At 34.3% G+C, this 25262-nt stretch overlaps 1 protein-coding gene across 1 annotated transcript in view; it reads right to left on the bottom strand.

The window, feature by feature from the left end:
* The window catches only part of LOC145291968 (uncharacterized), a 136255-nt gene that overhangs the window by 28479 nt on the left and 82514 nt on the right, over nucleotides 1-25262 (bottom strand). The window contains exons 13-16 of the mRNA XM_080137908.1: nucleotides 15631-15763; nucleotides 14755-14911; nucleotides 13429-13548; nucleotides 7721-7869 (exon numbers count right to left, since the gene is read on the bottom strand). Coding sequence (XP_079994034.1) covers nucleotides 7721-7869; nucleotides 13429-13548; nucleotides 14755-14911; nucleotides 15631-15763 — 559 coding nt within the window. The remainder of the gene's footprint in view (nucleotides 1-7720; nucleotides 7870-13428; nucleotides 13549-14754; nucleotides 14912-15630; nucleotides 15764-25262) is intronic.

Below are 25262 nucleotides of genomic sequence, written 5' to 3'. Positions count from 1 at the left end.
CATTTAGACTAGAAGAGTACCCGTCTCAGGATAGGCAAGATTAACTCCGCAATAGAACAGTTTTGCACTATTTTTCTGTACTCTTACAAAGATTACAATCAAGATATAATAATACTAAACTTTATGTCTAGAATCCTTAGTCTAAACTTGATCAAAATTCATTATATTATTTTGATACTAGAAAATGTCTTAAATTTAAGTCTTAAGGGTTCTTGAAATGAAACTGAAATTCAAAGAATCTTGTTTAACACCTTTTTTCACCACAAATCACAACTCAGTAAAGAAACAGGTGATTCTTGTTGCATAAAAGAAGGGAGGGAAGATGACACTTCATAACAGCGTTTCTTTTGGTTGTCATTCAAGTCGTGAAGCGCCCATTTTATCAAGTTTTTTTTGTCTTTCCAATCTCTCTCAAATGTCTGATGATCATAGATCAATTTCAACGCAAATTTGAAATATTTGAATTTGGAAATGGGAAGTATTATGCATCTAAAAACTCTTTAAAATACTCCAAAGAAATTGAAAATTGGAGGATATTTATTAATTGATGTCTAATACTTTTCGTTAAAATCTCACAAAATTAGGAGGTATTTGAATTTTCAGGAAGGGCTTCCATAGCCTGTTTTCCCCTTCGCATAAAACTAAACTAAATATAGCCCTTACATCTAGCAGCAGTGTTTCAAAATCAATAATGATTCTTTTAATAAGTGAATCTTGTACACAAAAATATATAAACATATTAGGCTGACAAGAAAGTTCTTGCAGAATTTTTTATTTTGATTTCAAATAAGTTTCCATAATAATACCTTTACTTTATATATAACTAGCAGTTTAACCTGGCTTTGCTTGGGCCCTATGTACTGTTCATAACTTTATGTGCATATGTATATATTAAAAAGTGTGCAAATATATGGTAATGCCTTTCTATATAATAGGCTTCCTTAACTACCATAGAGAAAAGTTGGTAGAGACAGAAAGGGCCAAATTGTTTTTAACTTTGACCCCAATTTTGACCCCTTAACATTTATTGCTTTGAGCTCAAATCAAATTAAAATTTTTTACCCATACCAAAGTAACCTACATCTAAAATTTAAAGTGTTTAGACCCAAAATTGGTGAAGGAATTTGGTAGAGCCTGCAAAGGTCAACTCTTTCGACTTTGACCTCTTGGCAGACAAATTTTTGCCCAAAAACTGATTAAAAAGCTTGCTGCATGTCTGAATACTCTTTATGTAAAATTTCAAATGTTTAGACCCAAAATTGGCTGAGTAGTTTGCTAGAAACTGTAACGGTCAAATCTTTTGAACTTTGCACCCTTAGCAGCCAAATTTTCGGTCAAAACCTGATTAAAAAGTTTGCCCTATGTCTGAATACACTTTATGTAAAATTTCAAATGTTTAGACCAAAAATTGGCTTAGTAATTTGGTAGAGACCGCAGACGTCAATTTTTTTAAACTTTGACCCCAATTATGACCCCTTAGCATTTATTATTTTGGGCTCAAATTAAATTATAAAGTTAGATCCATGTCCAAGTGTTTAGACTAAAAATTTGCGGAGGAGTTTGATAGAGTTTTCAAAGGTGAAATCGCTGAACTTTGACCCCTTAACAGCAAAATTTCTTGCCAATAACCTGATTAAACAGATTTTCCAAAATCTCAATACCCCATATGTCAAATTTTGAGTCTCTAGACCGAAAATTGACAGAGTTATTTGGTAGGAAAATGTACAGAGAGAGAGACACACATACACACAGAGACATTTTCATTTTTAGAAATTTTAAAGAGCATCCTTCGCTCTATCTAATTGTTTAAATTACAATCATTTTAAAACAATTAGGTCTTAATTAAAACTTAATCGGACTGACATCTCCTTGATAAATCTCCTTGTAAATAAAAAGTAAATAAAAATGATTTTTTCATTTCTCAACATTTTCAGGTTTTCAAATTTTCTTATTTAAATTTATTTAAAAAAATGTTTTCTAAAGTGTGTGACTTTGCATTGCTTAAATGTCGCGCTTAAACCAAGCGACAACACACGGATATAAACAGTTACCGAGACAAGACGTATCTTCTCTTCGGGAGTTATCAACCTCTTATTACATCATTATGAAGAAGAAGAAGAAAAAAACTTAATCGGACTGACATATCCTTGATAAAGCCAGGTTATTGGCGAAAATTCTGAATTTAATAACAACAACAAAAATAAATAAATAAAAGGGATTTTATCATTTCATAACATTTTCAGGTTTTCAAATTTTCTTATATAAATTCATTAAAAAAATTGTTTTCTAAAATGTGACTTTGCATTGCTTAATTATATCTTCTTTTCAAAACATTGAATACAAGATGGAAAAAAAAAACAAATTTGCAAAACTTTCTAATTACAATTAAAGCTGGGCTGAAAAGTTGCTGAAACAGTTCGCAATATCAACAAAACATTTGACCTAGGAACCACTACTGAATGCGCAGCACAATGGTGGTTTAAGAAATTTTGTGGCGGCAACGAGAATCTTGAAGATAATGAGTATAGTGGTCAGCCATCGGATGTTGACAATGATCAATTAAGAGCCTTAATCAAAGCCAATCCATGCACAACTGTTCAAGAACTTGCTTTTTTTTTTATTTTTTTTTTTTTACATAAACGTCACCACTTATCAAGGCCGATAGGCCACTCAAGGATAAGGGTTAAAGAGTGTAGAATAGTCAAAAGTCAAAAATGCTTCTGAATTAGACGTAACATATACAACAATTTTCAACTACTTGAGAGAGATTGGAAAGACAAAAAAACTTGATAAATGGGTGCCTCATGAATTGAACGACAACCAAAAGAAACGCTGTTATGAAGTGTTATCTTCCCTTCTTTTATGCAACAAGAATGACTCGTTTCTTGACCGGGTTGTAACTTGTGATGAAAAGTGAGATTTTTACAACAACCAGCGACACTCAGCTCAGTGGTTAGACACCGCCGAAGCTCCACAACATTTCCCGAAGCCAAAGTTGCACCAAAAGAAGGTTATGCTGATTATTTGGTGGTCTGCAACCGATCTTATACATTAGTTTTTTGAATGCAGGCGAAATCATTACGGCAGAGAAGTACTGTCAGCAAATGAGTAAAATGCATCAGAAACTTCGGTAAGAACATCCAGCATTAGTCAACAGAAAAGGCCCAATTCTTCTCCACAACAATGCCCGACCACATATTGCTAAACCGACCCTGCAGAAGTTGAACAAATTGGGCAACAAAATGCCTCATCCGCCATAATCTCCAAACCTCTCACCCACCGACTACCACTTTTTCAAGCATCTCGACAACTTTCTGCATGAAAAATGCTTCAAAAACCTAAGCGACATCAAAAATGCTTTCAGCGACTTCATCGCCACCAGAATGCAAGACTTTTACGTTACTGGCAGAAATACATTTGTTTTGTGTTAGCAAAAGTATGTTCATTCTGATGGTGCTTATTTCAATCAATAAATTTTTGTTTGAGCCGAAATATGTTCATCTGAACTCCAAAGTTAAAAACCGCAAGAACTTTCTTGTCAACCGAATATAAACCAACATTACTTTATATATATAAACTAGCGGGGCTACCCGGCGTTGCTCGGGACTGTATAAACAATGAGAAAATTGAATTAACCTGTCTTAGAATTCTCTCTCTCTGTCTCTCTATCTCTCTCTTTTCGTCTTACAAAAATAAATTCTTGAAACTAAAACATTTATTACCTGTTTACATGGTCTTTTGGCTAAGATGTAGATGTTCTTAGAATTCCAGCGGTCTTATCTTTCGTAGAAACAAACGTTACTCGAAAAACAAATACAATCACTCTTATTAGTTTACATTTTAAAACAGTTCCTGTCTAGACATATCTCCCTCTCTCTCTCTCCCCCCTCTCTCTCTCCCTATGTGTTGTTGTGTGTGTGTCTCTCTCTATCTCCCTCTCCCTCTGTCTCTGTCTGTCTCTCTTCGTCTTCCTTACTCTAAAGAGTGATAAAAAAAAAAGAATATGAAGTAATGCTAAAAACATCGATCGTTAATAATTTTTAAAGCATATTATTTTTTGTTTTACTTCACATTTTTTATGATTCAGCGTGTAGCGTTTATTAAATTACGTATTTCGTTTCCTGTCTAGACATCTCTCTTTATCTGTCTCTCTCTCTCTTTCTCTCTCTCTGTTTGCGTTTGTGTATTTCTCTCTCTCTCTCTCTCTCACTCACTTCGTCTTCCTTACTCTAAAGAGTGTTACTAAAAAAGAAAATGGCGTCTGGCTGGGTTTTTTTTGTAAAAACTTTGATTGTTAATATTTTTTGTAAGCGTATTTGTTTTTTACTTCACATTTTTGGCTTGTTATTTTTCGTTTAACTATCGTATCTAACTATTTTTAACGTGCTAATAACTTTAGACGGCCCCGTGTACACTTTATGTAGAAGAGTTGGCGCCCGTATTTTTTGGGGCAGTTATAAATCGATTTAAAAATATGTAATGTTTAACATTAAAATGTCACTTTTTTGCCCCCCCCCCCTGCAGAAAATCGACCAGTTGACGCACTTCTGATTGTCCTTTTGGGCCAATTTTTTTATATTTGTCGTCAAGAGGGTGGGGCTTTCATATGAGACCAAGTTTGTGAATTTTTGTTCCGTCGGTCAAAAGATTTTAGCAGACATACATACATACATACATTTTCGCTTTTATATATATAGAAGAAGATTGATTTTGTCAATCTGTTAGTCACAATTTTTTTAAACGTAATAAGTATATTGTGCAATTTCGAAGTATCAGAGATCTTTACTTTTAGAAGTGAAAAATATTGCTTAATAGGAAATAATTCCCAAGAAGAATGCGGATGTCATGATCAGAAATTAAAACCAAAATATTGAGATCTTCAGTCTAACTTCTACCAATAAGCTATTTGGACTTTCTTTTAAATAAAGATCTTCAGTCTACTTCTACCAATAAGCTATTTGGACTTTCTTTTAAATAAAGATAAAAATATTAACCTTAACAAAATAATTATAACTTTGGCATGATGCCACATCTCAAAACATGCATTCAAACATAAGTGATTATAAAAAATAAATGAATGGGTAAACATTATCATTGAATAGTATTTTAATAGTTCGAAACATTGTATTTTGATTTAACTATGTATTAGCAGTAAAAATAATTTCATATTTAATATATACTAAAATCTGGACCCATCATACTAGTTATGTAAACAGATTATATGCTATACAACACACAGCAAACTAAGTTTGGCTTGATTTGGTTGTTTAATAGTATAACAATTAAGTTTTTTAATCTTATTCACCACATACAGTTATCTTGTCAGATTTTCTAAGTCAGGCCCAAATAGCATTTAAGCTGACAAGTCAAACTTGGTTTCAGACTAGTCAAGTTTCATTTGTCATTATTATACCATGTTATTGGCAATAAAATAGCATACTAAATCTGACTCTGATGATTATAAATATGAAACATTCTCCACTCTATAATAAACATCAATGTGTATTTATTTGAAAACTGATGCAAAATGAAGATGCCAAAGTCACAAATAACAAGCATTAAGCAGCTTGCTTGCTGTATGAAGCTTGGATTCTGTGACTTTGGTTCTTGTAACTTGGATAGAACTAGGAAGAGTACACTGCATGCTCTTCTCTGACTGCAACATGATCATTGCCGATGTCTCCTCCCCTACATCACTTTGTACACAGTATAGAGGTATATTTGTGAACCAGCATTAAGAAACTTGTGCTGTATACAAATGATCATATCAACTGTAATGTCTTGAAACTCATTTCTAACACTATTTATATCTTATTCTAGTCAGCTTCCGATTAATTTGACCAACTAATTCCTCATCTCCAGTGTTCTAGTCTTGCAGGTTCATAATAAGCAAGACAAACACAGTGGTATAGTTAACAAAAAGTGTATTCACAAAAGTATGTTATAAAAGTACACATCATGATTCTGGGGCCATAACTGCCATGAACTACTATATTTAACAGTTTCTGGATAAGTCCATTATTCCCGAAATAGGTATATCAGCTTATCTCATAACAATTAGTTAATTATTTTGTGGACCAAGTAAAGATTAGATACCCTGTAGCAGAAGACAAAGATTGGCGCACATTTCAAGTGACACCGGTTGTTCGACCTTGACATTGCCGGTGGTTGTTTGTAAGCATGTCAAATAGCAGACATGGTCGAGTGTTCGTGAGCAAGAGTTCTTTAAAATATATTTACAAAACTTTTAAGGATTTAAAAAAAAATTTTTTTATTTACACAAAACTTTTTAATGTAAGTAACAAAACGAATGTATTTAAACAAAATATATTTAAATAAATGGGTGTCTTTCTGAGTGCTTTTTTTTTTTTTAAAATATATTTACAGAACTTTTTAATAAAACTAATAATAATTATAATTATGATAAAAATAAAGAAATAACTCAATAAATAAATAAAAAGAATGAGAATTAAAAACCAATATTATAACTGAGAATTTTGGACGCTGATCTCTTCTCTCTATTAAAAAAAATACATATTTTTAAAAACTTTTAAATAGAATTATTTAAAACAAACTTTTTAATGGCAGAAACAAATGTAAAATAACTGACTTGTTCGGCTTTTTGCGAATGTTTTGCAGGTTTTTACAACCAAGATTGACTTTTATGGACAGTGTGTGCGCGTTTTTCTGTGTGCGTTTTTAATACAATTCAATATTTATTGAAAGTGCGAAGTATGCCAGTAGTCAGTGAAGGAGAAATCCTTCTAGACCGAGGCAATTTTTATGCATAATAAAATCACAGGTATAAGCAACAAGTATAGACAATCGAGATTTAAAAATATATTATTTTATTCACATGTCTTTTTATAACTTTTATTTTTATAAAGATGAAATGTAGTATCACAAGATACAAAATCTTTATAACTTTTATTTTTATTAAAACAAAAAAAACTCGCTATTTGCTTACTTCTCCTCAAGGGCAAATTAAATACAAATAAGTTTTAGCATTTGAAATTCTCAATTAATATTTTGTAATTAATAAAGCTCATTCTTTTTATTTATTTATTTTTATCATAATTATTTTATTAGTTTTATTAAAAAAGTTCTGTGAATATATTTTAAAAAAAACGCATTCAAAAAGAAACCCATTTATTTAAATACATTTGTTTTGCTACTTACATTAAAAAAGTTTTGTGTAAATAGAAAAAAGTTGTTTTTTTTTAATCCGTAAAAGTTTTTTAAATATTTAATATTAAAAAAAATGTTTTGTAAATATATATTTTTTCTTTTAAATCTTAAAAAGTTTTGTAAATATTTAATATTAAAAAAAATGTTTTGTAAATATATATTTTTTCTTTTAAATCTTAAAAAGTTTTGTAAATATATTTTTAAAAAAAGCTTGCTCGTGAACATTTGACGTGTTTACAAACAACCACCGGCAATGTCAAGGTCGAACAACCGGTGTCACTTGAAATGTTCGCCAATCTTCGTCTTCTGCTACAGGATATCTAATCTTTACTTGGTCCTATTTTGTTTTGTAAAAAAATGTTTTTACATCTGATTTTCCATAAAAACAAGCAAATTCTATGCAGGGAATTTGCTCTTTAATTTTTCCCCTGATATATATCAATAGTATCCATTAGACAAATGTTATACTCCCCCCACCCCTAACACATGTAAAGTTTGTGATAATAAAAAAAAAAAAAAATTAGAAACTGACCGAGTATCAGGAAATAAAATCTCCAGGTCCTCTTTTTTACCAACTTTCATTTCAATTTTCTGTTCAGTTTTCTTTTCGTCACTTCCAGACGTGGATTGAATCCGAGATGGTGAAGATGACTTTTTCTTGGACGGAGGAGTTATATATTTCTGGAAAGAGTAATAAATATCAATCACGCACGTTTTAACAATTTTTTCTTTTATGTGGAAGGAGGCAAGAAATGATAATTTTTTTTTTTTTTTTTTTCAAATTGCAATCATTTCTTTTATGGTTTTACGAATAAGAGCGTCACAACTTTTAACATTAAAAAAAAAAGTAAACATTTTGGAAACAAATAATGTCGGAATCAAAACGAGATAAATTGTAAATAAAACAAGCCGAGCATATGGGGTCCACAAGTGAAGAAGTCTGGAAAGAGAATTTCAAGGAAGGTGAATGCTGTAAAGGTGAAACATATCTTGTGTTCTTTTTTTGTTATGTTTAGACACACCTGTCATACTTAGGATATTGAGCACTTTTTGATTACTATATGCCACTTCCATCCCAGGCAACGCCAAGTTAATTTTCTTGTAAATTTTGCATTCACATTTGCTTGCAACTGTTTCCATGCCACAAATAGTAAATTTTTAGAGACATAGATCCACCACGTAGTAGTTTGGGGTGGGGGTGGTAATAAACATTTTTATATATTTTTTGGATGGGGGTAAACTCCTCAAATGATGGAAAATACTTGTGTTTGGCTAAATAAAAGTGATGATAACAAATGCATAGATTTAAAACAGTAAAAATGTATTCAAAACAGTGTAGAAATTACTCTAAATTATTTTGTTTTATGTTTCAAATATAAATGGAAGCGGTGTTGAATACATTATCATTTTTTTTTTCTTTTTTACTGCATTTTCACCCCAAACAAGACACAGTGCGACTTTGATGTAGGGAGCTACTATATGGGATATAAATTGCAGGGATACTATGTAGGGAGTTGAGCAGCAACAGTACAGTCAGAGAAGCAAGAACCCGGAAGGGAATTATAAAGTCTAGCAGTTCTAGAGAAGAAACTATTAGAGTAAAAGGCTTTCTAGCATTTGGAGATCTCTAATGTGTAGAGGTGGGAGTTTGCTGCTTTTTGGGTTTGTCGGGGGGGGGTACATTGAGGGAGTATTACCTACCATTAAAATACTTGTAAAACAGGCAGAGAAATGCAACATTTCAGCGATGGAACAGAGGTTGAAGTTTAGCTGACAGTTCAGGACCTATTAGGTTAGGATTTCACATGCACATTTGTCATTAAGAAAGTTGTATTCAAAGTGGGTGCCACATTTAGTTATGGTATCGTTATTTATTTTTTTACTTATCTAATTTAGTTGAAGGCTGGCTAATAAACTTTTTGGGATGCCGAGGGTTAGATGCTGAGGGGTGAAATTACAGACTACATGCAAAAAAAAATATCAACCATTATGGAAAGGGAATAAAAAACAGGACTTTGGTGCCATCAGGCAGAAGTAAAACAGAAAGCAAAATTTTGTAAGCAAAAAAAAAAAAAAAAAAAAAAAACAGGGTGTGAAAATTATAAGTTATATTCAGTGAGATTCTTTCAAGATACGGTAGCCCTTTACAGGTTATAAAAAGTTATCTCCCTTTTTGAAAATTAACTATAACTCTGAAGACATGGATTTCCGTAGATGATGGTCGTGACATCCCAACAAGTTGCATTCCCCCAGAGGGTTACCAAAAACGGCTCTTTTAAGGGCAACCAAATTCTAATGAAAGTTTTTGTCAACTTGATTTATGCAATAAAGAATTAGGGAAAATACAGTATGATCTAGTTTATGGAAAAAGAGCATGGCTCATTGGTTATTACTGATTAGAAAATAAGAAAGGAAAATTGATTTTAATCATGAAATTAAAAACTGACTAAAAGTCATATTAAAACTGAGAAATATAATGCTAAAAAATTATGTTCAATGTAAAAATAGAAAAAAAGCAGTTTTCTTTACTTTTAACAAGTATTAGGAAAAATTTTAAACTTGATTGATCAATTATTATGAAGGAAAAATTATAAAGCTAAAAATAACATATTTTACCATAAATGGCGTTTGTAATTATAATTTAATCCAATTATTTTAAAAAATGTATTTGCCTGTCGAGTTACATCAAAATTCATGAAAATGCTTAAATAAATATTTAGACGAAACTGGGTTCCATACCTAAAATCCAAAATGGCAGCGGTAGGTAAAATGTACAAGTTTATGATAAAAAATGGAATTATTTGAATTTATTAAAACATATAGTAATTATATTCTAATATTTTTGCATATTCTTATAACAAATCATAGTAAATTTTATTTAGACATAAAAAATTTTAATTTATTCAAAAACCTTTAAAAAAATATTTATGTTTTATTTACATTTTGTGGAGATGGGATTTAACGTGGGTTTTTTTTGTTTTTTTTTAATTTAAAACTTTAAATTTTATAAAAACTCTAGAAATGTATTATATTCTGCTTTAAACATAATAAACTTCAGGGTTTTACCTTTCTGATAAAACCAAAAGTTGTTCAGAAATAACAGATTTTCATAAATTTTAATAAGCTTTAGAAAAAGTAGTTTTCAATCGATTGGCGGTCACTATGGTTATCAACCATAACATGCTTTGTCTGTATTTCAATGCATATCTATGTATTGAAATAAAGACAAAGCATGTTATGGTTCCTATTTACAATGCCTCCCCACGGGACAGAGTTAGACACCAGGGTTGTTTTTTAATGTGGAGAAAAGGAACAAAAATAAAAATTATCTCAGTCGTGAAGGATTTATCCTCCACTGACAGAGAACAAGAAATTGAAGTGCAGCATCTGAAGAACATATACTACACTTTGATCTTGTACCGAAGGCCAAGACAAAGCATCTTATGGTTAATTATTTACTAATAAATGACAAGCGTCATGATTTTTAATTGACAATATATATATATATATATATATATATATATATATATATACACTCGTGAACAAAAAAAATGGGCCATGATTAAAATTGCAACAACAAAAAATGGGCCATGATTGAAATTGGAAAGAAAACAATTTTAAAAATTTTTATCGCTTGTTTGCTAATAATTAGCTGTTATTTAGTATTTTTCAGATTATTAGTATTAAAGATGAGTCCAGGAAAAGTAAGACGACATCTTGACGAAAAAATTAAAAACCGAATTGCAGGATTACGACAGGCAAATTTGACTTACAAGCAGATTTTCGACATTTTGAAAGAAGAAAAGGTGGCAACATCTCTTTCAGCTGTGAAGAGAATTGCGCAAAGGTTCGAAATTGAAGGCACAGTGAGCAGGAAAGTTGGTTCTGGTCGCCCCAGAGCATCCACAATGAAGGACGATCACAGGCTTAAAATGACCGTTTTGAAGGATCACAAAAAACTTATGTTGACCATAGCAAACAATTCGAAACAGCAAAAGGAAATTCTCTTTCTAGAGTGACAATATCCAGAAGGATGAAGGAAATGGGATTTTCATCAAAAAGATGTGCAAAAAAACCTTTGTTAACTAAGAAGAACATCAGCGACAGAAAGACATTTGCATCATGTTATGGTACGAAAGATGCAGATTGGTTTAGAAATGTTTTCTGGTCGAACGAATCAAGATTTTGCCTTGCCAGTGATGCCCCTGAACGTTGCATCCGAAGATCCGGAGAAAGATTTTCACGGAATTGCATAAAAACCACAGTAAAACATGGAAACAGAGGAATAATGGTATGGGGGACCTTTTCTGCTGCAGGAGTTGGGGAAATTATCAGATGTGATGCGTCAATTAATGCCAAAGAATACATTCAAATATTAGAAAGAGGTCTATTACCAAGCATCCAGAAGTTAGAAATGAACAATGACATTATTTTTCAACATGATAATGCCCCTGCACACACAGCAAAAGTCACAAAGAAGTGTCTTACTGATAATTCAATTGATGTGATGTTTTGGCCTGGCCAAAGCCCAGATTTAAACCCAATGGAAAATATTTGGGCTATAATATCTCGTGCATTAGTTAGAAAAACTTTTTCCAACAAAGAAAAATTATGGGAAGCAGTACAAAGAGAATGGAATAACATCTCCTCTTCACAGTGCTCCAAGTTGGTTGAGAGCATGATAAAAAGAATTGATCTTTTAAAAAGATCTAAGGGCAATTCCATTCCATACTAAGTTTTTATTAAAGTAAATATCTTGCTCTTTATATTTTTTACTCATTTTCGTTTATTATTTAATTGCATTTTGTGTAATGCAGCTTTTTGTGCAATAAATTGTAAATTTCTTTCCTGGCCCATTTTTTTTGTTCATGAGTGTATATATATATATATATATATATATATATATATATATATATATATATATATATATATATATAGATATATATATATATGACATGATGGAATGATAAAATTGTCGCCCTAGAAAAAACAACATGATTCCATTTCCAACCGGTTTTCTTTTTTTGATGCAAACCAGCAGGCCAGTACAAATCCCAAGAGCAATAATAGCCTTCTATCATGTCTGAAAGTGACACAATGTTCAACAAGCGAGATTGGAGATGTGCCGCTATACAACTCAAGCTCTCTACCAATCCAGGTTATGACAACAGGACCATTGCCAGCACCCTTAAAATGCATCACTGGATTGCCATGAATAACAGAGACATGCCCAGGGTGATGAAAACAAAGTTTCCAGTCACGTTTATGGTCTTTGATGTGGTTTCAAGTTAGGGTTACATCATGCCAACTCACCTCTTCAAAGTCGGCTTGAAAGTCAACACGAAAGTGTACCTGGATGTGCTGAAGAGTGCGGTGATCCCCTGGTACAATCAGGTGTCCGCTGGCCGAGGCTTGGCTTCAGGAGCAGTGCTATGACTTTGTATCCTTCTCTCACTGGCCTCCCTCCTCCCCTCAACCAAACTCACTGGACTACTTCATACGATCATATAATGAGAACATCACCAACATGATTTCCCACAACACCAAAGCCAGCCTGATCGCCGCCATCTGCTAAGTATTTGCCGAGCTCCTGCCAGTACTGGTAGAAAAGCATGCTCCCAATTCTGGACCTGTATCGGTTGGTTGGTTGGTTGGTTGTTTTTGTTTTACGGCATATCAACCCTTTTCGGGTTATTTAATGCCGAATACAAAGATTTTGAAGAAAAATTTTTTTTTAATAGAATATATTTGTTGTTTTCACGTCAGTTTCTATTTAACCCATAGTTGGGACCCTAACTGGTACTACCACTCCGGGTCAGAGTGGACCTGGAAGCAATGATAATTAAAGGGTGGCTCCACACTCCCCAAAGTCCACAAGCTGGGGCCTCACCACTGGATATAGTTTAAAGTCATATCCAGGACCGGACCTGTATCGGAGCGCTGAATGAGGCTGAAGGCGGCTACATTGAATAGATGTCAGCTCTACTACATAATGAAGTTACCTGAATTGATTTTTTCAATAAAAGTTTTAAAATAAAGCTATAGTGTTATTTTCTTTAGGACGACACTTTTATCATTCCACCATGTATATAAAAATGTTTTGTTGCTTTTCAAATAGAAATAGGAATAATGCATGCAGCTTCTTCTTATGCAATATTAATTAGGATAAGTGAAAAACCCATTAAACTTTTTAAGGGTTTCAAGATGGAGAAGTTTGAGTCACAATTTTTAATAGCTTACCTTGAGCCAGGCTGGCACAGAAGGATGACAAGATCTGTCTTTCGGAGCAACCATGTCCTGAACGCCTGACAAGACAGCATGGGGGAAATCTTCAGGTAACTTTTTCGTCAACTGTACACACTGTTCAAAAATGAAAAATAAAATATTTTGTAAGAAAATGAGGTTTAAATTTACTGCATCAAAGTTCAATTATTTCAAGTAAAAAAAATCAATCATCTTTTAATTTGTACCCAAGTTAAAAACATTACAGATGAATAGATTCAACATGGCTGATTTTTTTTTTTTATCTCATTTAATGTTATACTTTTTTCTTTTTTTTTTTTTTAATCAGTTTGCTTAACAATGAATACAGTTAGACCTTAATTATCAGCACTGTTAAAAGAATCGTTTTTGGCAAAATAACCACAAATTTTTCAAATTCTGATTTTTCCAATTAATCATCCAAACTAATGATAAATAATCTTTTCAATAACAATTCAATTGGTCACATGAAATGACAGCTCAACCAATGAAATTTTGTCTGTTTGTCATCAGAAAATGTTCTTGCAATGGCATCCAACCTAATCTGATTGAGCCAGCTTCCTCCTTGTCTGGAACCACAGCAGTACTGACCAAGGTCGCACAAGATGGTAAAGCAATCACAATTTCACAGTTGAAAGCCAACCACTTGTGCACCTGGGAGCTCAGCCGTCTTCCCTGATGATTGACACCATGTGCTCAGCTGTCCACTGATACGCTTATACCACCCAGTCAGAGAGTTAAGAAGGATAACTTTGATGCAGTAATTCTTTCCTACTGCTGCAATTAGACGAAGAGTACATACTTCAGGTTGAGATGCCGGCAAAGAACAGTAGTTGGGACATGTTCATTCCACTGACAACAGAAGACACAGCAGAGGTAGTTATTGTCTAACATTTCTAACTTCCACCAAGCGATCGCCTTCATAATCCATGTCTCGCAGTCATAGAGGAGGATCAACTGAATGATAGATTAGCAGACGCATAGCTTGATTGATACTGAAATCTCTCCCCCGCCACCACAAGAACTGTCAAAAGAACACAAAGATGAATCTAACAGTCTTAAATTGAAAATAAACCTTTGCCATGTCAGACCGAGACATAATCCATCCTGGAATCCTGAACATTGGCAGCAGATGATGATGATGCTGCTCACAATGGTTACAAATAGCAAAAACTTTTAGTATAACGGTTTATATTAAAGTGAATTCAGCATTAAATGAAATCAAAGGGGTTCATATGAAATAAAATAAAGCGACCAAATCCACAAACCATGGAATCACATTTGTAAACAATATAAGCTACAAACCTTGATGGGATTGTCTTTGGCTCTTTTCGAACGCATATTCTTTATACGTGTCCTGATCTGCTTTTCCGTTTTGCATGGTACCAAAAGCTGACGTATACATTTGCACATCATATACGGTGGAAAATGAGAGAACTGCTCAAAGCCGAGGGCCAACAAACTGGAAACATAAGTAAAAATACATTCACGATTATGGGCAGAAAAATAATAGTTATTTCCTTTAAAATTTATACAAAAGATATAAAAAAAAACAACTGCACACATTTGTTAGCAGTATTGGTTTGAAATGAGACTCCTTTTCAAATCAGCAGTAATTAAATATTTCTGCATTATTTAAAAAATAAGTTTTTGATCTTTATCGTAAAAAAGACGCTGGGTGTGGTAGCAGGACTTTGCACTGGCCCACAAGTTCAAAGAGACCCAGGCTTGGCTTTAGAAAGGGTGCGACAACTTTGTAACCTCTTCTTACTGGCCTCCCTTCCTCCCCTGACTTGAACCCGCTAGACTACTTCATTTGGACATAAGTCAAAAAACATCACCAACATGACCTCTCACAACACCAAAACCAGCCTGATCACTGCCATCTGCTGAGTATTCACGAAGTTCCCACCAACGCTTGTGAAAATGGCATGCTCCCAGTTCTGGACTCATATCAAGGCGGTGATTGGGGCTGAAGGCAGCTACATTGAATAGATGTTAGCTCTACTACACAATCAAGTTACCTGAATTGATTTTTTCAATAAACGTTTTTAAATAAGTTTAGTGTTGTTTTCTATAGAGCGACAAATTTATCGTTCCACCCTGTATCATACGACGTAACAATCATTTAGATAAAAAGAAAATAATATTCAAAGAACACAGAAAAAAAGTGAGACTTACAAGTCTTGTGAAGGGAAGAAGGTACATTTGTCCTTTTGAAGATTTTTCGGACGCATATTCACTTGAGGAAGATGTTCAGGATACAAAAAACAGGAGTTTTCACTGAAGATACGTTGCAAAGGAATTGGTAGTGCTAAAACAAACAAATAATAGTTGTTTTTTTTTACTTGATTTTGAGAATACCGTCCATTTCAGTTCAAAATAGACTTAATTTTAAAACTGGTATGAGTATTTATTCTCACACTAAAATCTAACACTTGAAAAATGGAAAATAAAGTACAAATGATTCCTGAGGTTGATCAAATTTAAATGAAACAAATACAATCACAAAATTTATATAGGCAAAATTAACAAGAGAGGATCAAACAAAGACATGCATGGAGAGACCAATATTTCACCTAAAAGTTCATGTAGGTTTCATCAAGAGGAAGAGGTATTTTAGGTAGAGGCAAGATATTTATACTAGTGTTGGGACGATTCCTAAATTTTTTCGAATTCCGATTCCAGGAAAATATTGATTAACGATTCTGATACCAAGTACGATTCCGATTCCTGTGGAATTGTTGTTTTGAAATATACCATTATATAATCGAAAGTTTTTGTGTATCGAAAAAATTTGGTACAGCGAAAAAGTGGAAATACAATTAAGGGAATTTTGAAAACGATTTGATTTTTTTCGTAAAACTTCTTTCACTGAAGATAAAAGTCAAAACAAATATTTTAAGCATGAATTAAACATGCACCATGAAATTAATAACAATCAATTTCAGGAGTCATTTTTTATATTAAAAAATATAAAGAAAAAGGACGGATGTGCACAAATGCTACCCCTGTAGCGAAATACACATCGGCTCTGATGTACATATTTCTACTGAGGGAGAAGTTATTATTTTTACAAGGAAAGAATTTATGTGTGTGTATGACCTAGTTTGTTTGGGTTTTTTTTTTTTTTTAAATTTATTTTGGCTTGAAATTTGCACATGATTTTTGTATTATGATTTTATGTGGGGGTTTTTTTTGTTATTTTTTGGATGGATTTTTTTTTTTTGCCGGAGTTTATATAATTATTAACAGGAAAATTGGTGCAAGTCAAAATGGAATCTGTGCTATTTTTAAATATTATTTTCAAGTTTAATTATGTTCACAGAACTATAAACCATTCACAAAATTTTGTGAATCTGCTTACTGGTGTTTGCACCAAGAATATTGAAGCCTTCTAGTCTCGTATTAAAAGACTGAAATACATATCAGGATCAGTAGGAGAAATGTCGATCAGGCAATGTATAGAGAGGCTTATAACATGAAAAGTGAAAAAATATTAGATAATTTTGAAACATTTTTAGAACATGTTCATGAAAAATATGGTAATTAAAAAAAATCCCAATAAGCTTTGAAAAAAAAACATGTTTTGAACAATTGAAATTTTTATTTTTTATTTTTGAATAAAAAAATAATTATTAAAACAAAAACAGTAGTGTTCTCGTCCAATAGTTTTTATTTTATTCAAGAAAATAAAAGGTACTCATGCATTTATTGAGCCGTGCTGAAATAGTGACATTATTTAGAAAGCCATTCTTAACATGGGACGGGAGGGTGTTGTGTACTATTCTGTACTTTCATCTAACAATTTAATAAAAGCAGGTATCATAAAACTTTAATTAAACTTGAAAATACGATTTAAAAATAGCACGGGTACTTTCACCTAACAATTCAATAAGAACAGGTATCGTAAAACTTTAATTAAACTTGAAAGTACTATTTAAAAATAGCGCTGATCAATAAGTGCGCTAGTACTTTGGCTTAATTTTTTTTTATTTTTATTTTTTTATTACATTTTCACCCCAAACAAGGCACATTGCCACTCAGGTGTAGGGGGCTACTATCAGGGTCAGCAACTACGGGGGCACTATGTAGGGATTTGGGCAGCAAGATGTCGGTTTACGTTGCACTTGAACTTCTGCATGTCAGTACAGTTAGAGAAGCATGATCCTGGAATGGAATTCCAGAGTCTAGCGGTTCTGGGGAAGAAACTACTGGAGTAGAAAGATCTTTTGCATCTAGGGATCTCTACTGTGTGGGGGTGGGATTTAGCTGCCTGTCGGGTTTGTCGAGGGTGTCTGCGTCGTGGGGGCACAAGTGTCTGCAGTTCGTCAGAGCATTCACCATTAAAATACTTGTAGAACAAGCAGAGGCATGCAACGTTTCATCGATGGGACAGAGGCTGAAGCTTAGATGCCAGTTCAGGGCCTATCAGATTGACGACTCTTTTTTTAACCTTGTCTAGGAGCGAGAGACTAGTAGTAGACGCACCAGCCCAGATGTGACAACAATACTCCATACATGGGCGAATGGTGGCCTTATAGAGATACAGGATACTTTCAGGTGTCAGTAGTTTTCTAGCACGGTAGAGAGAGCCTACCTTTTTTGCAGCGGCCCTGGCAATGTTTTCAATATAATTGTTCCAGCTCATGTTTCCTGTGAACGTTAGGCCAAGCAGTTTGAAAGATGTACTCTCAGACAGGGAGTCACTGGCCATTGCTATTGGTGGCAGAGAAGATTTCTTGTAGTTATTGAAGGAAACCAGTTTGGTTTTGGCAGCATTGAATGTGACCATTCATTTATGTCCCCATTTCACTACAGATTGGAGGTCATCCTCTAGGGTTTTTGCCATTTCTTTAGATATGTGTTCATTTGTTTTCCTGTCATGCCTTTTAGTGTCATCAGCATATATACCCATCTCAGAGGCAGTTTTGTCGGGGAGGTCATTAATAAATATCAGGAACAATAGAGGTCCAAGAATAGACCCCTGAGGCACTCCCGCATTTATATCACACTGTTTAGATGTTCGACCGTCGAGGACAACCTGGATTTTTCTCTTGTCTAAGAAGGATTCAATTATGCTAAGTATTCTACCAGTGATACCGTATGATTTAATTTTCCTGAGGAGATCCTTGTGCCATACCCTGTCAAAAGCCTTAGATATATCTAGAGCTACCGCTCTGCCCTCCCCCGCTTTGTCCAGTGAATGGTATATACGTTCAGAGATTACAGTGAGAATGTCAGCTGTGGAACGGGCTTGTCTAAATCCATATTGTTTGTCAGTCAGAAGTTTAGCGTCTGTAAGGTGCCGGACTAGAGCATGGTTAATTATGGTCTCAAATATTTTGGCGAAAAGTGGGAGGAGGCTAATGGGGCGATAATTTGATGGGTCAGTTCTTTCGCCAGAATTCTTGAATATTGGTACCACAGAAGCGGTTTTCCAACAGCCCGGAAAGCATGATTCATTAAGGCATTTGTTGTAGAGTTTGGAGAGAACTGGAGCTACTTCGGCTGAGCACTTTTTTAATAGCACAGCTGGGATGAGATCAGGTCCGCATGCTTTGGAAGTGTCAAGATTTATTATGATAGCATGTACCTGAGCAGGGGTGATTTTTAGATCGTCTAGTGTGGCATCTGTCCGCAAAGTAAAGTCAGGCAGGGGGTGGTTGGTAGGGTCCAGTGTGGAGTTCGAGGCAAACCGGCTGGCAAGCATATTAGCTTTGTCAGTTGCTGAGCAAACAACCTCGTGATTGTTGGTTAGTGGGGGAATTGTTGATTGCCCATTGTTTACTACACTGTTGTAGATTTTCCAGAAGTCACAATTTCCTAATTTTTGTGCTTCGATGCATTTTTTAGTGGTTTCAGTAAATTCTCTCTTGGCTGTCGCTATTTCTTTCTTAACGTTATTTCTCGCTTCTTTGTACTTCTGTTTGTTTGAACTGGACTTATGTCGGTTAAATCTGCGGTATGCATGCTGCCTTTGGGCAATGGCAGTTGCGCAAGTCGAAGTAAACCATTGGGGAGAGTGGGGCTTGCTATAAAATTTCCGCACGGGAACATGTGCTTCCATTGCTGTTTTGAACCATTCAGTGGTCTCATTTGCGCACTGTTCGGCAGGAAGAGAAAAAATATTTCCCCATGGGGCATCTCTGATAAGATCTCTGATGGCTTCCCAGTCAGCCTTTTTAAAATATCTCGTTTTTTGAGCACTGGCTCTTCAGTTTTGGGTCAAGAATTTAGGGCGATTTCTACCATTATCACTGCATGGTCAGCGTTCCCGAGTGGGCTGTTAGCATTTGTTGTACAATCCTCGGGAACTGTAGTCAGAAACAGATCTAGAAGTGATGCTTGTTGTTCTTGCTGGTCAGGGAAACGGGTTGGAAACGTAACCATTTGTGATAGGGAGTGAGATATAGCAAAACTATGTGTTGTGCTGCCCGCTGCATCTGTGTGAGTAGAGAATCCAAGCCAATTTTTGTGGTGAACATTAAAGTCGCCAAATACATGGACTTGGGCGCTAGTGTCAAGGGAGAGTGCTGTGTCTATACTGTCGGAAACTTTGTTTATTATGGTGCAGTCCTGGGTCGAGGGAGAGCGGTAGAGAAAATAAAAGTAGCTAATGTTGTGTTGTATGTTTAGTCTAAAGCACATAAATGCTTGATCGTCCGTTTCTAGGTTTGTTTCTCTAGTCAGGGGGAGGGTATTACGAATGTAGACTTCAAGTCCGTGCATATGTCTGTCAGAGTCCTTACGGCAGAGTGGGAGATAGCCAGGCATGTTAAAGTAGTTAGAGGGGATGGAGGAGTGTAGGTTAGTCTCGCTTAGTGCTAAGATATCTGGGGTATTTGTTAGGAGAAATGCTTCAACATCAGCTAAATTAGTTCTAAGCCCACGGATGTTAGTGAATGCAAGCCTCAAGGGAGGAGGCAAGTTGAATTTGTTTGTCCCTAGGCTGGTTCAAGCTTATTTTTAGATTTTAGTGTCATCATTTTTTTAAAGAGTTTCAGTTAGGTGAGGGGGAGCTGAACAAGAGGTTATGCAGGATATCAGGCATGCAACACAAGTAGACCAATTGGCTGACCTTTCTTCAACTAGGACTGTGGCCTCGGGAAAGCCCATCGGGGATGAGTGCAGGGTCCCTTTCTATGCGCGACATGGCACTACAAACAACCCGATATTATACAACTGTTGATGGAGCAGCCGCTCTAAGCGCTACCAAAGAGTTAGGGCTCCTGTACTACCAGTCGGAAACAGCAGCCAGGAACTGTCAATCCGGTACCCTCAGCCCATCAGAAGAAGATCACACCAATCTAATTGCACAGGCATGCGTGGTACTCAAGCACTCCCAAATGCCCAGTTATGAGGCGTGGGATGTGTCGGGAGTGGGGGAACAGCATTCAATGCCCTAGACAAGAAACAAGATCTACCACTAAGTGTTTTGTTGATTCACCTGTGATAGTGTCTCTGCGCCTGACTAATAGGCAAAGAAGGAGTATGGAAGCCGGCGATATACAGGGTCTATCTACTCCTTAAGCAATTTAGGTTTGCAGACCGGTAATTTGTTTGAGTCACCAGCTCTAGGAAGGTTGTCGTCCAAGACTGGAGAGGCCTCCCTCCCCTTTGACCCCTTGGCAGCCAACTTTTCGGCCAAAAACCGATTAAAAAGATTTCTCCATTTTTTAATACACTTTATGTGAAATTTCAAATGTTTAGACCAAATATTGGCTTAGTAATTTGATAGAGACCACAGAGGTCAATTTTTTTTTTAACTTTGACCCCAATTATGATGCCTTAGCATTTATTGTTTTGGCCTCAAAGCAAATTATAAAATTATATCCCTGTCCAAGTAACCTACATCTAAAATTTCAAGTTTTTAGACCCAAAATTTGCAGAGGAATTTGGTAAAACTTTCGAAGGTCAAATTGTTGAATTTTGACCCCTTAACAGCCAAATTTCTGGCTGAAACCTGATCAAAAAGATTTTCCCAAATCTCAATACCCCATATGTCAAATTTTGAGTCTGTAGACCGAAAATTTACAGAGTTATTTGGTAGGGAAATGTATACAGACAGACATACATATATATATATATATATATATATATATATATATATAAATAAAATGAACTCATTTTTCCTCATGTGTTTGACCTTAATAGGATTAAAAATCATGACATTCAAATGTAATGTCACCACAGTTCAGCACAGGATCTTACAGTTCCTTGATATTCGTACATTTCTATATTTTTTCCGGTGAGAGTTCACTGCCACAATCGGTTAGAATTAATGGAAGTTGTAAAATCTTTTCTCTCTATTCGATTCATACTCCGCCCACGACCACTTAACAACGCTGCGGATACGTCCACAGGGAAATATACGAAGAACACCGGTTTGAGTTCTTAGTTGCTTAAAAAATATGGATTGGCATTTTTCCGTTGGGTGAAACGCGACTTTACATTCCAGTTATTCTGTGGGTTACTTGTGCCATTTTATAAATTTCTTCTTTTTTCCCCCTTTTTTTCCTCCCTTTATATTTTTTCTCTTTTTGTAGGGGGGTGGGGGTTGCAATTCAAAGGATTACTTAAACAAAATGAACTAACATTGAATTCCAGTTTTTACAAGAAACTTTAATAGTCAGCCGCCAGTGTTCTTCAAATCTTGCACCGATTAGTCCCTTTATATATTTTATTTACTGTCTTTATACTTCTATTATGTTTGCACTGATTTCATACATGATACTGGGGGGGGGGATGGATTCCTATTTTCGGATTAGTTACTTATTCATTATTTATTTCTATACATTGCATTTCTGAGAGTTTCATTAGCACAATTACTACTACGCTATCGATATTGGAATCAGACGACATTCAAATTAGTTAACAGCAAAAACAAAAATAAAAAACACGGTCTGTTTTCTGGTTTTATTTATTCACTAGCGAGGGGTACCCTGCATTGCCCGGGTGTTTGGCGGTGGGGGGGGGGTTAAAAAAAAAGTAAGTATGAGGATCGAACCCGAACCGTTGAGGCAAAGTTGTGAAAAAAAAAACGTGCGACGTTAACCATTGCCCCACCGTGACATGCTTACGGAAACACGTTTGAATTTATTTAATTACTTGGATTTAGCAGGTGCTCGTTTTAATGAGTTAATGAGGTCAAGTTTGACTGCATGATTTCATTTACTACTGAACGCTATTTTTTCCCCCAAAAAAGGAAAAAGACTAGCCCTATGCGGCGAGCGACAAATATTGAATATTTAACTTCTCGAAATCGAGCAAATTAAATAGACAGGCGAGCTTCGTTGTTAACTGTGAGATATTATGATTTATATGTGATATAAAAAGTTTTAAAAAGTTGTGAACCGACCGACCGCTTCTCTGAAAGAAGCTTTTTGTAGACATACAGAAAAAGCGAACACACACACACACATACATACATACATACATACATACATTTTCGCTTTTATATTTATAGATTTTTTTTTCATTGAAACAAAGAAAAATAAATAAATAAAATCTAATGAACATATTTTCATTATACACGGTAAGTTTTATTTTTTTTTAATTTTGTTTTTCCATTTAAAAAAATTAGATTTAAATAAACATATTTGCATTTTACGCAGTAACTTTTTGGGTTTTTTCTTTTTTTTTTTTTCCTTTGGTATTCTTTCACGTTCGTTTTGTTTTTTATTCCTTTCAATTTTACGCGTCATATATTAGCTAAACCAGGGCGGGGGGCATCTATAAATATAAAAGCTAAAATGTGTGTGTGTGTATTCCTTTACCCTAAACTCGGCCTCCTCCTGCTGCTACTACAATGACGTCATGTTTGACCTAGAAAACGTTGACGTTAGTTTCAACCACCTGCAAGTGTTTTAAAGGGTTAATTTTATCCGTTCTCAATTGTGTGTCTCTTTGGCGTAGAGGTAACGTGTCAGGCATTTTGTTTTCGCCTTAGCCTCGATGCTTCGGGTTCGAGCCTGTCTTCCTACCTAAACCTTTTTTCCTCTTTTACACCTTTTCCCCCCTTTTTTATTTTCCATTTGTTCGCGGTTTTGCTTTGTTTTGGTTTTTCCAATTTTTTATAACATCAAAACAGGGCCACCCCCCCCTCCTACATACACACCTCCAAACATCCGGGCAATGCTGAGTACCGGCCCCTCGCTAGTATACATATATAATGTAGTTATCCACAGCTGCTTATTCATATCAGTCATTAGTGTGGTTAGATGTAAAGAATGCACCAACACCAAAATTTGAATGGTCTGTCACCCACGATCAAACAGTTCAAGTACCTCCTTGTAGACATTTGCTATATATGTAGTCTTTATTCTATGTATGTATAAATTAGTGGTGGGACGATTATTCGGAATCGTTAATTGTGTATTTTGGAGAGAATCGGAATCGCATCGTTAAAAAATACCTTAGATTTACGATTCTTTCATATTTTTAAGTTGAACTGTTTGTTTGAAGTGAGATTAATGCTCTCAAAAATTTATAAAAACGTCATAGAACTTTTCATAACATAATTAATATGATGTACAAAAATTTTATAAACTATTTTAAAGGTAGTCTTTATTTATCTTAATGAGTTTCGAAATTTCTTTGAATTTTTTTCTTTCTTTAATTCTTTGAATTTTTTTTTTTCTGGTTTTCACTAGCGAGGGGTTTTAGCTTAATTTGCTTTTATATTTCACCATTTCGTTTTTTAGTAATAAACGCTTCTCTACATTAAAAACCAACCTTGTGTCTAACTCTGCCCTCATGGGGAGGCAAGTAATATGGCAGTTGAAAAACGTTTTTCGACCATTATAAAAGCATTACAATACATTTAAACCCTGAAGAATTTCCGCCATGCGAACTTGTTCTAAGTTTTAAAAAAAAAGGCTTTAAAATAGTAAAAACACTAAAGCTTCTTTCGTTTTGGAAGGGAGGTTTCAGGCGTCCCTATTATCCCAAAGAACCAGGTATGTAAACACTTTGCAATATTTTTCAAAAATATTTTTTTTTTTTAATTCTTTACAATCAATTTTTATTTAAAATTAAGAAATTATTTTCTAAAATATTTTGTTTATATATGTTTACATTTTGTTTTTAAGTAAAATTAAGAAATTAATTTAAAAAATATTGTTTATATCCATCTTCATTCAAAAGGGTTACTTTTCGGTAGCGTCACCGGTTGTTAGCCTAAATTTTCCGATTGTCAGAATGAGGCTTGTTTGCGGGGCCTACTAATCTCAGCTTCACCCTTTTCGGTAGCTTCACCGGTTGTTAACCTAAATTTTTCGAATGTCAGAACGAGGCTCATCTACCGGACCTACTTATCTAAGCTTCACCAATTTTTGTTATGATTTTATGTTTTTTTTTAATGTAATTATTAACAAGAAAATTAATGAAAGTCAAAATGGAATCTGCGCTATTTTTAAATATTATTTTCAAGTTTAATGAAAGTTTTACGATATCCTTTTCTTATAATTGTTTTTGTATTCTTGTTATTTTTATTTATTTATTGCCAGATTTAACAAACACAATATAAAATCAAAGCAAAACAAACAAAAAAAAAATTTGCTGCTTATGCACTTATGTTACTGTTATTTTTTTTTTAATGGTTTAAGTGCCTCGCCCAATGTTTGAAGAGTTTCTAATTGTTTTTTAAAGGAAAATTAGTGAAAGTCAAAATTAGCACTTGTGCCAAAAAAAACAAAAAAATAAAAAAAAGCTTTAGCGTGTACGTACCTCTCATGGAATCTCGTCGATCGAAACACAGTGAAATGTTATTTGGTACTAGTGCACTTATTGATCCGCGCTATTTTTAAATG

The sequence above is a fragment of the Euprymna scolopes genome, chromosome 13 (assembly GCF_053919585.1).
Source record: "Euprymna scolopes isolate OS-2025 chromosome 13, ASM5391958v1, whole genome shotgun sequence".
In the NCBI taxonomy this organism is placed as follows: Eukaryota; Metazoa; Mollusca; class Cephalopoda; order Sepiida; family Sepiolidae; genus Euprymna; species Euprymna scolopes.
The sequence above is the reverse complement of the archived record's forward strand: the minus strand, read 5'-3'. Positions and strand labels throughout refer to the sequence as shown.